At 39.7% G+C, this 16661-nt stretch overlaps 4 protein-coding genes and 1 pseudogene across 4 annotated transcripts; 1 reads left to right on the top strand and 4 right to left on the bottom strand.

Annotated features, from left to right (window-relative positions):
- Positions 1-148: 148 nt before the first annotated feature.
- On the bottom strand, positions 149-360 carry LOC139883333 (uncharacterized; annotated as a pseudogene).
- Positions 361-1580: 1220 nt separating this feature from the next.
- Positions 1581-3422, top strand: LOC139883342 (3',5'-bisphosphate nucleotidase AHL). Its single transcript, XM_071867529.1, has 3 exons — positions 1581-1737; positions 2348-3029; positions 3119-3422. Exons 1-3 carry the CDS (start codon positions 1581-1583, stop codon positions 3420-3422), a joined length of 1143 nt encoding a protein of 380 aa, XP_071723630.1.
- A 549-nt stretch (positions 3423-3971) lies between these two features.
- LOC139883332 (cation/H(+) antiporter 15-like) lies at positions 3972-6751 on the bottom strand. The gene is made up of 3 exons (XM_071867521.1): positions 6488-6751; positions 5343-6395; positions 3972-5162 (listed from the first exon to the last, which is right to left on the bottom strand). The coding sequence occupies exons 1-3, from the start codon at positions 6749-6751 to the stop codon at positions 3972-3974; spliced, it is 2508 nt and encodes an 835-aa protein (XP_071723622.1).
- A 1541-nt stretch (positions 6752-8292) lies between these two features.
- LOC139883331 (cation/H(+) antiporter 15-like) lies at positions 8293-12253 on the bottom strand. The gene is made up of 4 exons (XM_071867520.1): positions 12191-12253; positions 10747-11022; positions 9597-10649; positions 8293-9477 (listed from the first exon to the last, which is right to left on the bottom strand). The coding sequence occupies exons 1-4, from the start codon at positions 12251-12253 to the stop codon at positions 8293-8295; spliced, it is 2577 nt and encodes an 858-aa protein (XP_071723621.1).
- A 1715-nt stretch (positions 12254-13968) lies between these two features.
- LOC139883330 (uncharacterized) lies at positions 13969-16110 on the bottom strand. Its single transcript, XM_071867519.1, has 6 exons — positions 15634-16110; positions 15273-15413; positions 15058-15171; positions 14799-14972; positions 14500-14615; positions 13969-14050 (listed from the first exon to the last, which is right to left on the bottom strand). Exons 1-6 carry the CDS (start codon positions 16108-16110, stop codon positions 13969-13971), a joined length of 1104 nt encoding a protein of 367 aa, XP_071723620.1.
- Positions 16111-16661: the final 551 nt, after the last annotated feature.

Below are 16661 nucleotides of genomic sequence, written 5' to 3'. Positions count from 1 at the left end.
CGATCGAAGGTGAGAATAGGTATGCGACTTTGAACACATGAAAGGAGATTCTGAAATTTTGATTCATATATCTAGCTTCGAGGTTTAAACTTCCGAACAATTTTTCCCTTTCCGACTATACGAAATTAAATATCGCGAACCTAGAAATTTAGTTTGATTCATCTATAGCTCCACAAAATGTGCATATCCGTGAGTTCCAAAAAAAAGGAACATATATATATATATAACGTACGAAACCTCGTCCACGTCTTCATATCCACCACCATAGCTCCGCCGCCGCACCAAAGAATACATTCCAGCTGCCGGCTTGGTTCTGGTCACTTTCTTCGTTTGGTCTACCAGAAAACAAAAGCAAACCATATTTGGTAGTAAAAATATCTATGCCTTTTCTTATAAGTATTTTCTTTCTGAATGTATTTATATATATAGGTGACATGGCGTTTGATATTTATGGACACGTTGGATGACATGTATTTGACTTGTCTATGACTGTTGGATGATTGACACGTGGAAGATGCTTAACATTCGTCTTTTGCCGTCAAACTAAGGATGGCGTGGATGATTGGCCCGCACTGATTGTGGGTCGTTATGGGCCGCCCTTTTATGGGGATTGATGGGCTTCCTTTCGTTTGAGTCATGATGGGTCGAGCCGCTTATTTATACTTTCTACAAGATGTATTGTGAATTGAAAACAGACGCCAAATTAAATATTGGTGCATTACAAATTCCAGAAATTAAAAATTGAGCCTGTCCTATGATGTTGGTAATCACAATGAACCTGCGCCATAAAAAGGGGCATGTTCATCTGGTCAAAGTATTGGTCTCATCAAATCCTCATATCTGTGCTGGTCATGATGACAAATATTTTATATTATAAAGTATCAGACAGAATATTATTGAAAAAGAAATGTTCTTATTTATTATAGCCATGGATCCTCTTTTACCAATTAAATTTTGCATTACAGTACGCATTAACTAGATTCGACATCGTAAATCCCAACATGGTTAAAATATCCGTAAACTTCATTGAAGCTTAGAATCCGTTATGATCATATATATATATAAATGGAAAAAAGTTAGATTCGACACTATTTATCGGTAGAAAGAACGATTTCCGGTTTTTTCTTTCTAATGAAAAAGTAAATAATAAACTAAACCGAATTAATATTTCAATCATATGTCTAGAGACTAGAACGACGAACTTTCTAATTCTAACCATCAATTTTGACCTTGACTAAATGTTTTTGGGTGAAAAGCGAGTGCAATACGTCTTATTCTCACGGCAAGCCACAGCATACCGACCGACGTAATCAGCAGCCAAACCAGAAACCCGCCATTGAAATCGATTTCCATAAAAACACACTTAATAAGCACATTTGAAATCAAAATCCACAAAAACGAAATCTCTCTCGCACGCTTTCTTTTGTGTATCCAATGCCATCGTGTGAGCAATTTCAAGCATGTAAGGAGTAACAAAAGTAGCGTTTTTTTTTTTTTTTCTTTCTAATTTCTGAACGAATCGTGTGGTGGGAATCAATCAAAATCCAGTTTTTCTCATTTGGGTCATAATAGTTACTATTATGGAGGAGGCTGATAAATACTCTAAAGAAATGGAGGTGGCAGTCAGAGTTGTGCACATGGTTTCTGTTATGTGTCAAAAGGTGCAAGCTAGTTTAGTTGCTGATAGGAGTGACCAAGTCAAGTCCAAAGATGACGATTCTCCTGTAACTGTTGCAGGTATTCTTCTTTTCTATGATTTCTTAGATTAATGCTGTGTTGATTTTGTGCTAACTCATGGAGTATAGATGATTTGCATTTTGTTTGTGTTTTTTTATGATTGTACATTCATTTCGTAACAATGCGCTGTTCTGTTTCTGCGTAAGAGTTTGATGATGAAAATGAGAAAAAAAAAATTGTAGTTGCTAATTTCCTCAAAAGTTAGAGCATTCACTCTACGCCTGATGCAACTATCTGGTTTTCATTATATAGAGTAGCTTGTGTGCTTGATAGCTGATACGTTCGCGCGTTACTTTTAGCTCTATAAAGGTTAATGTCTGCTGTCTGCTTGTTCATACCAATTTGATGGAGCTTTGTCAAGTCAAGTGAAAAGAATCTTTTGACACCTCTTTTTTAAAGTGGGAATGAGTTTAGTGAGGAACATTTAGCAGTGTCTGGTTACAAAGTTCTGGTTGAGATTTGGGTTATAGATGCTTCCTGTTATGCAAATGTTTAATGCAAAGTGTGGAAAATGAGCAATAATTACGAAGCGAATATGATAAGGTGTAACTGTAAACTGGTTTGTGCATCTTTAAGAATTTCTGTTTTCCGTTTTGCCACTGTTTAACAGATTGGAGTGTTCAAGCAACAGTTGGTTGGACACTTTCTGAGTTCTTTGGAAAAAATGTGTCTATTGTTGCGGAAGAAGATGTTGAAACTCTTTCCAAGCCAGAATCAGCTGGTTTGCTTGCAGCTGTAGTGAAAACTGTGAATGAGTGCTTAGCTGAGGGACCACAATTTGGCCTTTATCCTCCTGATAAAACTCTAGGGTCTTTGGAAATTCTTGAAGCCATCAATAGATGCAACTCGACTGGAGGTCGCACCGGAAGACATTGGGTGCTTGATCCTGTTGATGGAACCTTGGGATTTGTACGTGGAGATCAGTATGCTGTTGCTTTAGCCTTGATCGATGATGGGAAACCTGTGATTGGAGTTCTTGGGTGCCCCAATTATCCAATGAAGAAGGAATGGCTAAATTATCATCAGAATTCCTCCCAAACTTTGTCGACGAGATCAACTCTGTCTCCAAAGAGGGAACAAGGATGTGTCCTTTACGCAAGGAGAAGAAGTGGCCAGGCATGGATGCAGCCGCTAATCCATGGAAATGAAAAACTCCAGTGGCCAAATTCTGCACAACAGGTTATAGTTTCTTCCATTGATGATCCATCACTGGCCACTTTTTGTGAACCGGTGGAGAAGGCAAATACGAACCATACCTTCTCAACAGGAGTTGCTCATGACGTGGGGCTTAGGTATCCTGTGTTTTTGTATTTCAAAACAAACATGTTACGGTTGTTTACTGTCTTTTCTTTGTTTACATGTATCCTTTCTTTGCTCACAGAAATCAGCCGTTGCGTGTCCATAGCATGGTGAAATATGCAGCCATAGCTCGAGGAGACGCAGAGGTCTTCATGAAATTCTCAAGGGCTGGATATAAAGAGAAGATATGGGACCACGCTGCTGGTGTTGTCATCGTGGAAGAGGCTGGCGGTGTGGTAACCGATGCCGGGGGCCGTCCGCTGGATTTTTCGAGGGGAGTATACTTAGAAGGTCTTGATCGTGGAATTATTGCTTGCTCTGGTGCTACCTTGCATGATAAAATAGTTGGGGCTGTATATGCAAGTTGGGATTCTTCTAATCTCTGATGCTTTTTGTATTTGGCGATGACACTCACTCCAAGAATTCCAGTACATTCTTCATGGTAAGATTCTTTCTCAGCGATTGTTTGCTGCATTGTTTTGATCATTTCAGTCAAAGTAGTCTTTTCTTGATCTTAATAATCTTTCAATGTAGGGTAACAAGAATTGTCTGATAAAATTAATTAGCTGGTTCAACTTGGTTTGATATATACATACATACAGAGGCCATGAAAGGCAATACTAGGAAGCCGAATCGTCTCAAAACTTAAAACCCAACAACTATGTGCGGAATATATATTTATATACTGAGATATTCAAAGGCATATAGAATAATTGCATCACTGGAATTCAAAAAGAGCATTTTTCTTTTAATTAACTCTGATATTGAGTTATCAGTTTTCAAAAAATAAATTCCTTCAGGACTTAGCTGACTTGCTCACTTCTCTCAAGTTTCAAAAGGCAATGTCTCAAAAAAGGCAGTCTATTTATACTAAGTATTACTCAGTATTTTACATGTAACTTAAACATTCAGCTGACACACAATTGTAAAATTAATCAATTAAAATAAAATCCGTTGTCGTCCTTGTTTCTGTGATTGACAAAGGCTTGGTGAGCATCAGTTCCAACACTGGCTTTCTTGGTGTACTGTTTCACAACAAGAATAGAGGATGGAATTTCGGACTGCAAGAGCACATCCGCGACGAGTCCTAATTCTTCGTATTCGCACCATTCTTCCAGGCTTAATGTCAAGGGGGATGACCCTTTTCTCCCTCGTCCGACTATATATAGATCGATATCATCATACCCTTCATTCAAAGCTTGCACCGTCTCCTCCACGTTATTTACTTGCTTCTCCAGATAAAGAATGCAGTCATCCCTCATTGTCTTGAACCTGAACTCGTTGATATACGCATCGTCCATCAGCTTCTCCTGATTCTTCTCCACGTCATTCGGATCTACCTCGCTGCCTGAAACGTACCGCACCACCGTTAGGGCTATGCCTGGAGTCTTCGCCATCCTCCAAGCACAAGCCAATGCCTCCCGACAATCGGGCCCACCGAGGAAGATCATAGCAATGCAGAAATCTTTCTTGAGATTCTGGTGCGACGAGTGTTGGGTCGCTAATGAACCATGTCCGCGGTCGACCAGTATGCCGACGGAACAAGGCGCGCTCTCCAAGAGGTTCAGGTTCACTTCTCGAATCGAAGGGTTGCCCTCGTCCAACCTTCCATCGGCCATGGCATGTTTATGGAACGGAATGATGATAAGACTTGTATGCTCGTCTTCTCCTAAATTGATGATATCCTGATGCATCGTAGAATAAGCGGACACCACTGTAAGCGGTCGCACGATGAATGCGCCTGCATTCTCGTCCTCCATGTCTAGGAACGCATTGATGATTTCATGGTCATCGGACTTCTCAGATTTTAAGGTGTCGTGAACAATGAGCATAGCAGTTAGACGTCCTGTGAGCTCAACAAGCCGTAAAGGAAAGACGTTTATTGGGAATCTTCTTGTCGGATTCAAAGCTTGGAGAAAGTTAGTTAAGGCAGTCACACTGCGCATAGAATGAACGCATGTGATCAATCGAAGCTCAGACTCTGCTGGACACTTCACCAGAGTCCTTTGGCTGTGTTGCAAGAATCGCTTTGCTGGCTTATAAGCCAAATTGACGAGAGGCACCACAAATACCGTCATTAGAAGATACCCTGATACAATTGTTGTAAACTGGAGCTGATCAAATCCCTAAACAGGAAAAGAATGTCATTTATAATTAGGAATAAACATGTCGTGCTTTACTAGTAAACAGAAAATTCCTACATAAAACAATATTCTGTCATTAGGAATGATTGGCTAGCTAGAATTTCCCATGAGAAGAGTGATAAATATATTTGATAAAATAAAGTTAATAATATTCCTACTTACCGCTAAGTTACGACCGGCATTGACAACAATGAGGGCCAAGACTCCTTTGGTGTTCATTAAGACCCCAAGAGTGAAACCTTCTGAAATTTCAAAACCTAGGGACATAGACACCATGAATGTACTAATGATCTTGACAGAGAATGATAAGGCTAGCGTAGAAAGAAGCCATACAAGGTTTCGGGCTTTTGAGACCATTGCAAATTTAATCGCGGTGAGGATGTTGAATCGGGTTCCACTGGTGAGGAAGAAGATCGGCAACAGAATTCCTTTAGTGAAATCCTCAATTTTTTCCATAACTAAGGTGCCAAGTTCTCCGGGAGGTATGATTAGGCCAAGCATGAAAGCACCAGCCATAGAGTGTGAGCCGAAGAAATCGGTTATGAACCCAAACAAGGCGACCGCGGTGATGACAAAGTAGACGTGCAGATTCGTGTACTTGTCTTCATGCGATGAAGAGGTGTCCGAGTGATCCACGCTGTATTTAATCAACCAAGAGACTAGAGGCCGGAGCACGAACCAACAGAATGGTATGAAAACTAGGGTGGGGACCACTTTCAAAGGAATCAGCCAGTAACGCACTTCATTTTTCCCATAGCTAAGGTAAGCACTTTGGACGGTAATTGCTACGACGAGAAGAGTCCAGGAAGCAATGTCATTGAGAAGAGCGGCAATTAATGCTGTTTTCCCCACTTCTGTCTGCATGAGTTTGAGGTCCGAGAGAAGCCGAGCTACGTCCGGAAAGCTTGTGACGGTGAGGGCTATAGCCCAATACACCGAGCCATATACCTCAGCATTACCGTTATTAACCATAAACATAGAAGCTATTCCAGCAGCGATCGGCGGCAAGATTCCGGCTAGGGAAATGCAGACTGCCTTTGCCCCAACATTAAATATGGGAGTCAAGTCCATCTCTAGTCCGACTAGGAACATGTAATATGTGAGTGCCAAATTTGAGACCAACTCCGTCACTTGATTGCCCTCGAAAGGAAGTAATGTGATTACTAACTTCGGATTCCAAGAGAATACTCCGCCAGGGCCTAACAATATCCCCCCCTGAAATAATCAATACATTTCAGTTTAATTACATAATTATAAGATAGATATATCGAGAAGAAATTAGCAATAGACTAGAATAGAAAACATACAATAACGTTAGCAACGAAAGGAGGCGCTTTAAGAGGTTTCAAAACAATGTTCATAATGCGAGTAAAGAGAATGATGAGGCAGAAACGCAGAACCAAAAGTGGAAAGTAGTCTGTCATTGGTCGGATACTCCACGGAGAGTGACCTTCCTTGAAAAAGTTTATGTTTTCCGGGATGTAACATGTCGTGATCGTGTTATTATCTACATTGTACAGTGTGTAACTCCCTACAGATTTTGCCCCATCTGAGTGTAAACGCTTGTCCATCTCTCAAAACCTTGGGAATATTTTTTCGAATCTGCACAAAATACAGAATGTTGTATATTCCTAATTCCTATCTATCAAAAAGAAAAAGACTAATACTTTTTTAAATTCTGCAACTCTTTGTTTTAATTCTTATGAAGGAATCGAAGCTTTTCTGTTGCAACGAGACAAGTTGGAACTCTTCTGTGAAGACAACTCAATATTTTGTTAGGATTTCTAATATTCGAAATTATTGTTTGTACCTAAAGTTGGGTAAAAATGCATATTAATTCGTACAAATATCATATAACTATAGTTTGCATCGTTGTTCTACTTAATTAGATTTGACTTTTCTGTTACTAATATAATAATAAAATGTGATATTTAACCCCAAAAAAAAAATGTTCTAAAGTCCATTTGTGAACAGTTTCTTGTGCAACTGTACGTGCAAGAGATTTCCTGCCTAAGCAATTCAGCAGGTCCTCAATGTTTTCATCTTATGTCTATCTAACCCCTCTTATTTTCTTTCATATGTTTTACCCTCAACGTTTGTATTCCAGTGCAAATATGTCCCCTGTCCGGCTGTCCCTGCCGTTTAGAACTTTTACCACTTGGACCGGGACGTGGAATGTGTAGGCTGATTTCTCTCAATACTTGCTGACATAAACCATCTATAATACTAAGTAGTAACAATAATACTCATAAATAATACTTCTAATTGCTGACATGAAGAAGCTATAGAAACATATTAATCGGTTCATAACGGGTTTGATTGAAAAGAATATCCCGTTAAATTCAATCTTTGTTTGAATCCCATCTCGTAAAGCAAAAATCTAAGATTGAACATGAAATTTGTGAGAGATAATCAAAATCAAACAGGGATAAGATTATAAGAATACGACGGCAAAACGGATGATGATCAAGTACTTTGCCACGCGTAGGAAGTTCCTAAAAGGGACTGATTCTTATGTTGGTTTCGTCTTATTTTTTGGTTCGATTTGGTTGGCATGGCATACAGAAGCTTTGTTGCCCAGGAGGGATTATCAAGAACTTGGAGAATGTAATGATACGTAAAATTAGCGAGATAGTTTATGCAAGAATAAGCTATGTATGAAACTGAAAATATTGCAGAGAAGGATCTGTTTGTTACTGAAACTAAATCCAGTGACCAAAATGGCCAAGGACTCGTAGGAATTGATTCAAACATGAATGAGCAAGTTTCAAACAGGATTCCAGATAATATGTTTGTGGAAGAAATATCGATCATTATCTGTTGGAAAATCTTTGGTTCATACATACTCCATCATTTTCGATGGGTCAAAAATGCATTCAAGCTTGACCCAACAGAATTGAGGTTACCCATTCTGAAGAACTGTCAATTGTCATCTTCTGGTTTGTACTAGCTCTGACAGGAATTTCTTGATCAAGCATGTCTTATACATATAATGTTTCTAACATGTTTATGTTTCAAACGATTTGGCATCTTAGAATTTCGAAATTACTCCTTATCCACGTCAAAAACGAAAATTATAATATTTTCCATGTAACTTGACATTTAGCTTAGCTTAATAACGAAAACTATAATCGTCCTTCTTTCTATGATTCACAAAGGCTTGACGGGCATCAGGTCCGGTGGTTTCTTTGCTTCTATAATGTTGCACAACAAGGATAGACGATGAAATTCCAGATTGCATGAGTGTGTCGGCCACGATTCCTAATTCTTTGCATTCGCACCACTCTGCTAGCCCTAAAGTCAACGGAGATGATCCATCTTTTCCTCGCCCTACTACGTATAGATCAATATCATTGTACCCTTCATTTAGAGCTTGCACAGTTTCCTCCCCGCTATTCACTTGCTTCTCCAGATAAAGGATGCAGTCATCACTCATCGTCTTGAACCTGAACTCGTTGATATACGCATCATCCAATTGCTCCTGGTGATCTCTGTGGACGTCATTATTGGGATCTACCTCATTGCCTGAAACATAGCGCACCACGGTTAGGCTGACGCCTGGAGTCTTCGCCATCCTCCAAGCACAAGCCAATGCCTCTCGACAATCAGGCCCACCGATGAAGATCATAGCAATGTTGAAATCTTTCTTGACATGGTGGTGCGAGTGTTGGGTCGCAAAACCATGGCCCCTGTCGACCAATAGGCCAACAGAACAAGGTGCACTTTCCAAGAGGTTTAGGTTAACTTCTCGAATTGAAGGGTTGCCCTCGTCCATCCTTCCATCGGCCATGGCTTGTTTATGGAACGGAATGATGATAAGACTTGCACGTTCGTCTTCTCCTATATTGACGATATCCTGATGCATCGTAGAATAAGCGGACACAACCGTAAGCGGACGCAGGATGAATGCACCTACATTCTCTTCCTCCATGTCTAGGAACGTATTGATGATTTCATGGTTATCGGACTTCTCAGTCTTTAAGGTGTCATGAACAATGAGCATAGCAGTTACTCGTCCAGTGAGCTCAACAAGACGTATAGGGAATACTTTTATTGGGTATCGTCTTGTCGGATTTAAAGCTTGGAGAAAGCTGGTTATAGCTGTCGCATTGTTCATAGAATGAACGCAGGTTATTATTCGAAGCTCAGAGTCTGCTGGACACTTCAACAGAGTCCTTCGCTTGTGTATCAAGAAACGCTTTGCTGGCTTATAAGCCAAATTGACGAGAGGTACCACGACTATCGTCATTAGAATATACTCCGTTACTATTGTTGTAAACTGCATTTGATCAAATCCCTACATGAGGAAAAAAGAAATGACATTAGAAAGTACCTTATTTGATAATTCTGACAAGTAAACAGAATATTCCTACATTAACAGGAATAATTCTCTCATAAGCAAATATTACTACCTACCTTCAAGTTACGACCGGCATTGACAACTATGAGAGCCAAGACTCCTTTGGTGTTCATTAGGGCCCCAAGTGTGAAACCTTCCAAAATTTCAAAACCTAGGAACAGAGACACCATGCAAGTGCTAATGATCTTGACAGAGAAAGATAAGGCTATCACGGAAAGAAACCTGGTAAGGTTTCCTTTTTTACTTATAAATCCAACCATAGTGACGGCGTTGAATCGAGTTCCATTGGTCAGGAAAAAGATCGGCAACAGAATTCCGTTAACAAAATCTTCGATTTTTTCCATAACTAAGGTTCCGAGTTCTCCCGGAGGTATGATTAGGCCAAACATGAAAGCACCGGCCATAGAGTGCGAGCCAAAGGAATCGGTTATAAACCCAAACAAGGAGACCGCGGTGATAACAGAGTAGACGTGCAGATTAGTATACTTGTCTTCAACCGATGAAGAGGATGAGTCCGAGAGATCCACACTGTGTTTGATCAACCAAGAGACTAGAGGCCGGAGCACGAACCAACAGAATGGTATGAAAACTAGGGTGGGGACCACTTTAAGATAAAATTCCCAATTTGATTGGTGCGAAGCACTTAAGTTAGCACTTTGGACCGTAACTGCTACGACGAGAAGTGTCCAGGAAGCAATGTCATTGAGAAGAGCGGAAATTAATGCTGTTTTCCCAACATCCGTCTGCATGAGCTTCAGATCGGAGAGAAGACGAGCAACGTCTGGAAAGCTTGTGACGGTGAGTGCTATAGCCCAATATATGGAGCCATACATGTTTAGCTCATTATCGTTGTCTTGCCTAACTATGCGCATAGAAGCTATTCCTGCGGCTATCGGCGGCAAGATTCCGGCTAGGGAAATGCAGATTGCCTTGCTGCCAACATTCCATATGGGTGCCAAGTCCATCTCTAGTCCCACTAGGAACATGTAATATGTGAGTGCCAAATTCGAGACCAACTCCATCACTTGATTGCCTTCAAAAGGGAACATTGCGGTTATTACGGACCGATTCCAAAAGAGTACTCCGCCAGGACCTAATATAATCCCACCCTGAAATAATAATATACATACATAAAATCAAAATTTTGGTCAGAGAAGAAAATAGTACGAAGTAGTTGGTAAGTTCAAGTTATTAATTTCGACATACAATAACATTGGCAACGAAAGGAGGCGCCTTGAGAGGCTTCAAGACAATGTTCATAAGGCGGGTCAAGAGAATGCCAAGGCAGAAACGCAGAACCAACAACGGAAAGTAATCCGTCATCGGTCGGATACTCCACGGAGAGTGGCCTTCCACAAAAAAGTTAATATTTTCTGGGACGTAGCATGTCATAATGGTACGATTATCCGCATTGTATGTGGTGTAACGCCCTATAGTTGTCGAGCCATCTGGGTTTTTACGTGCTCCAAACGACATTTCGATCTGAGAATATAATTAATTCAATCACAGGCAATTCGATCCAGCCAGAAGAATATAATTCTTATTGCCGCGAAAACGAAAAAGAAATGATATTCAATCTTTTCACTTTGTTTTCATTTAAAGAAATGGAAGCTAACGTTAGGTTTTTTCTGTTCCAACTAGACAAGTTGGGTTTTCTTTTCAGACAACTCAATATTTTGTTAGGATTTCCGTTATACAAAATTTATTGTTTGTACCTAAAGTTGGGTAAAATCTACATTCACAGAAGATCATCACAATTATAAATAGCTTTGCATCGTTGTTTTGACATACTCCCTCCGTCCCAAATTAGATGCTAATATAGGAGATTTTATACAAATAAAAAAAATTATTTATAAGCTTATTTTTCAACTTAATTATGATTGTATAAATTAAAAATCCCTCATAAAACATGAGAGTAAAGATGATAAAATTGATGAAGGAGAGTGCATGAGAGACATGAAGGTGAAGATGGTGAGGGTATAATAGATAAACATAATTAATGTTCCTTAAATTTATCAAAATTTACATCTAAATTGAAATAAAAAATTATGTTTATATTAGCAGAATATATAATTAGATAAGCGATACTTTCTTTTATTGTCATGTGCAAGGGAATTTTCTTCGTAAAACCATACAGCAACCAGTAGGTCCTCAACGTTTTCATTTAACGTCTATCCTACCCCTAATTTTTTTTCTTTCAGATCCGTTACCCTCAAGTTTTATATTCACAATATGCTCAAGTAATTGCTCCATGTGCTTTCAAGTGCATTTGCCAAACAAACACCAAACATACATAACTATATCCAAAAGGTAAATAAGGAATTCAATCCAGTAACAGAGACAGCATATCACAAATAACCATCAACTACACTCTCACGGCAAAAGAAAAGGAGAACGACTTTCCTGTGATGCTCATACTTCCCAAAGTTGCTTGCTAGTAATAACCATAAAAATCTAAGTCGTCAAAGTCGTCGTCATCATCATCGAAATAGTCACATGGATCACTCTTGAGACCATAAAAGCCCAACTCGTGTAAGTTCGTCGGAATCCAAATAATCACGTGGATCATTACTCCTGCCGGTAGGTGTGTCGCAAAGCTCAGTATTGTCATTGTCAAGTAAGATGAGGCTTTCCTTAAAAAAACTAAAACCTGAACAAAACTCCAACTCTTCCACGAAGGCATCAACTTGTTCCTCTTTTCCAGTCTCGGCATCGATTGACACAATTTCGCCCCTTTCCAACAGTATTTAACCATTATTTCGAAGCCCGAGTAGTGGGCCGGAGCGGGGGAATCGAATATCTTCACCAATGACTTGACATTCCCGTACTCTTTCATGACCCACACTAGTACAGAATGATCATACTCGCTACTAGAGCAAATTGCAATGCAAGACTTGTAAACTGCCAACCTCAAGGATTTTTCTTCCAGGCTAAAACACTCTGGCAGCTTGAATTTCCGAAATCTCTCCTTATTCACATCGAACCCAAACAGCAGGGTGCGGTAAGATTTATCGTCCTGACCACCTTGTAGTCGTTCGTAAGCGAATCGAACGAAAAGCCGAGAAACTGCTCAAAATGATCACAATCGGTGTAATTAGGTCGGGGAAGGGAAATAATCTTCCTGATAGTGGGATTCCACAATACGATATCACAAGGCCCTCCCCGAGCAAGGCAAACCACGCCATTGCAGATAGAAATGGCCTCATCATCCCTTCCACAACCAGGTAATCTGAAACAATTGTAAAATCCAATCTTTCATTGTCGCGACGCAATTCCAAATCACCTGAGTCTAGGTGGTAGAGCAAGGAAGGTAGGTCTTTGACTTTGTTTTGGGTGTATGATGAAATGAAATCAGGGTTTTTGACGACAGAGAGCCATTTCTTGCTGACGCACATGAAAATGCCAATACTTTTAAAGGTTAGTCTGTTAGTATGTTTAGACGAAGTTCTCCGGGCAAATCTTCCATGGCCATGCCCCCCATGACAAAGAGTGAAAGCAAAACGGCGAAAAAACCCTAGATTATGTTATGTATCATCAACTAATAATACAAGCAAATGAAATGATGATTCATCTCTGTTTGAGTTTTTTACTCGTCTCTGCTCTCTACTTTGCATCGACTTGGCCCTCACTTGTTATTTAATAATGGGCCTTCATGGCCTTTTATAAATAGGCCTAACAAGCCCACAACGGCATTGAAAATACAATCGTGATATTTTTGTTTTAGAATGGTTATTTATTTATTTAAAGAGAGAAATAATGATGACTTGTTTCCGAGTTGTAGGTTTGTTGGGCTTATAACCGATCTGTTTCTGAGTTATAGTCTAGTTGGACTTATAACCGATCTGTTTCCGAGTTGTAGTCTACTTGGGCTTATAACAGATTTTTTTTCCGAGTTGTAGACTTGTTGGACTTATAGAGTTGTTTCTGAGTTATAGTGTTGTTGAGATTATCGTGTTGTTTCCGAGTTGTAGTCTTGTTGAGCACATTATTGATATTTGTTCTGATTCGTGAATATGTCAGATTAATTGTCACCAAATACTATTGGATACTCCATATCCATATGGTAACTGGGGAGGTGAAGTGAACACTATATAGGAAGGAGGTGGGAAATAAATAGAAGTATGTATGGTGAATTTGAGTCGACATTAGATAGCACAAGTGTGTGGGATTTACAGATTGACAGACTTACGAATGAGCCTTGGGGGGAGACTTGTACTTTACACTTAGCTACAAAAATGAAATCTGACATATACGGACAAGATTTGTACTGTATAATCAATATAGACACCATAATCAGTCCTTCCAGATCCGGACTTGTTTAGAAGGCCAGCAGAGTTGTCCCAGGCCAGACAGAACACCTGTTTTGTTTTGGGAATCCTTTTGTCCAATTTCACTGTTACTTTGGGTTATGCTCTTTCTCACCTTTGGCTATTCATTTGGAGATGTAGAAGGGGAATTTGCATCCACGGAAACATCAGATATTCTTGCTTCGGATTTCTCGTTTGAATAACTGCAACGCAACAAAACTATTTAGGTAACAAGGGACAAAAAACAAGGTAACTAAGTAAGAATTCACTAAACGGTGAAAATCATTTTTGAACTGTATATGCCTATAGCTCAAGAAATCGAATGCATTAGAAGGAAAAGGACACTGAAATGGACTATTGTAGGTCACATTCATAGAGAGATTCCAAAAAATTAATCGAGTGATTCAAGCTGGCTTTATTTATATGGTCACTACCATCACATGTGGTCTGCCAATGAGAAGGTGACATTAAAGAAGTGGATCTTTTTACCAACTCCTGAATGAGCCTACGTTTCCACTTCAAGATTTTCTCTCAATATAGACGACAAAAATCAGAACACCACATACTCACCAATCCACAAATTTCAGTTTCAGTGTAATTTCACAATAAGTGAGACAAAAAGAAAAATCAAGAATTCTAAATTTTTACTTACGTTGAAAGAATGGTGACCCAAATAAGTTCAACACAATCCACCCAAAGAAGCCTTTGTTCTACCGGAATGACACCATAGGTGACAAGATGAGCAAATGGCCAAAGTTTCCACCCTGCCTGCAAAACAAATCCAAGAACACAGTTACTTGGCTGGCAAGTTCAAGATGACTAACTGGAACTCTTAGCTTTACTGCCATTAACTAGACATTAGTGTATTCGTAGGGAAGCCTAGTTGGTATTACATACTACATATGACACAGATATGCAGAAAGAATAACAGATCATTTTCTTAAGTCTTACCGTTAGCATTGGCCAGAACGTAGCCTTCCATTCTCTAAAGATATTGACCGGAGATTCAAAACGCAGAAATCCCAAAACAACATAATATATGCTATTCCAGATTGCCGCCCACACAGTTTGGTCAAATAGTACTTTTGCCGGAACCACCCACCAGTCGTGGAATGGGAAAAGAACCTGAAAACGAGGAAATATGTAATAGATTAATTAAGACGTGTAAGGATGATGTAGGGTAGATATTGCACAAGAGAGTTAAACCAACCTCGCAGAACTCGTAATAATAATGAGATAGGGATCCATGTAGTGTAAAGCCAACCAATCCTGATCTGAACATCCGAGTACGGTCAAACTCAAAGAGAGGTTTTCCTTCAAAACACTGAAGAATTGAACAACAGTGACTCATCATAAACAGAAACTAAAATATGCATGCAAAAGACTTGAATTTGATAACTATATATCCCTTAAAAGAAAGCTAACCTGGGCAATCCAATCCCCTATAGAATAGACCACTCCACTGATAACCATTTTTGCTAACACGGGATTTGCCTTGAGAGCCTCTTCATAGGCGATCCAGTTGTGCTGAGGTGCATATCTTAGGATTTCATAAACGGTCCATCCCTTAAGATGAAAGTAAAGAAAACAATGGCTTAGCTCCTACACACATACTATGTATATACATTCCAGATGCACAAATATAGAGTACCATTCATCCAATGCACAAACATAAAAATGCAAACTTTGATTAGCAAACACAATTCCCATTTACACTAATCAGAGGATCATGCAAGTCCCAACAGATGCTTAGCTAGCAAAATATAAACACAGTAATAATACTTACTTGCCAGTAATCATGGTCAATGGTGAGCAACTTGGTAATTGCAAAAGTGCCAGCAGCGAGCACGATGGTTCCGTTAATAGTCCTATCAATCAATTTGTCCATTCCTTCATCGGAATCTCTCATCTCACCGCCACCGCCAGCAGAAGAGAAGCCTTCAAAGGAGAGCTGGCCTTCACTCGGTCCAAACCCGCCGACCATCAACTCGCCGCCGACTTCCTCCTCCTCTAACTGACTCACAGCGACCCCTCCTTGTTGGTCGGTACTATCCTCGCTCTGTACTGGGATGACGTCGTGCTCTCCTCCTTGTACTAGCGAGTTCAGTACAGACCATTTTCTGTCGTAATTGAATTTCTGTTTGTTTCCCGGGAAAATGGGTTTGAGGGGGATTTGGAAGGAGTTGGGTTTATGGGGTTTGGACGAATGAAAGAGGAGGCTCTTGGTGGGGCATATTTGAATGGCTTGGAGGGATGATGCCATCAAGTTTGAACTTGGAAGAAACTGATTACGAGCTCTATCTAGAATAGGATGAATGATAGCGTTTCTCCGAGTTGAAGCTTTTTTGAGAAAAATTCCCGGATTTTTAACTGAGCGAGCGTGGCTGTTAACAGCGAGCTGGAATTAGCTGCTTTCGGGCTCATGGATATGGTATGTGGGATTCGTCAATTATTTGTTATGTAGGATAGCACGGTGGGGATAGTAACATTTTTTTTACCTCGTAACATGTTAAAACTAATAATTTGATATCTCGTTTTTTTTCTCTAATAATTTGGTATTTTTATGTCAAAAATTTTATCAAATTCATATTTTTTATTTATGTGATAGGTTAATTTTGTTAAGTTTGTCATAGTCAGCGCCACATAAGCGATACATCACCACTTGACTCAACATATATGTCAAGTCAGCATCCTCAATCTTAAAAAAAAATTCAGGTTCCGGCCACCACAACGCAACTTTAAGCTTAGATCCGCATCAAATCGTTTGAAGTTTGAAAAATCTGACACCACCACGATGTTCATCTTGACGAAATG

Source organism: Rutidosis leptorrhynchoides, unplaced genomic scaffold, assembly GCF_046630445.1.
Source record: "Rutidosis leptorrhynchoides isolate AG116_Rl617_1_P2 unplaced genomic scaffold, CSIRO_AGI_Rlap_v1 contig384, whole genome shotgun sequence".
NCBI classification, from domain to species: Eukaryota; Viridiplantae; Streptophyta; class Magnoliopsida; order Asterales; family Asteraceae; genus Rutidosis; species Rutidosis leptorrhynchoides.
The sequence above is the reverse complement of the archived record's forward strand: the minus strand, read 5'-3'. Positions and strand labels throughout refer to the sequence as shown.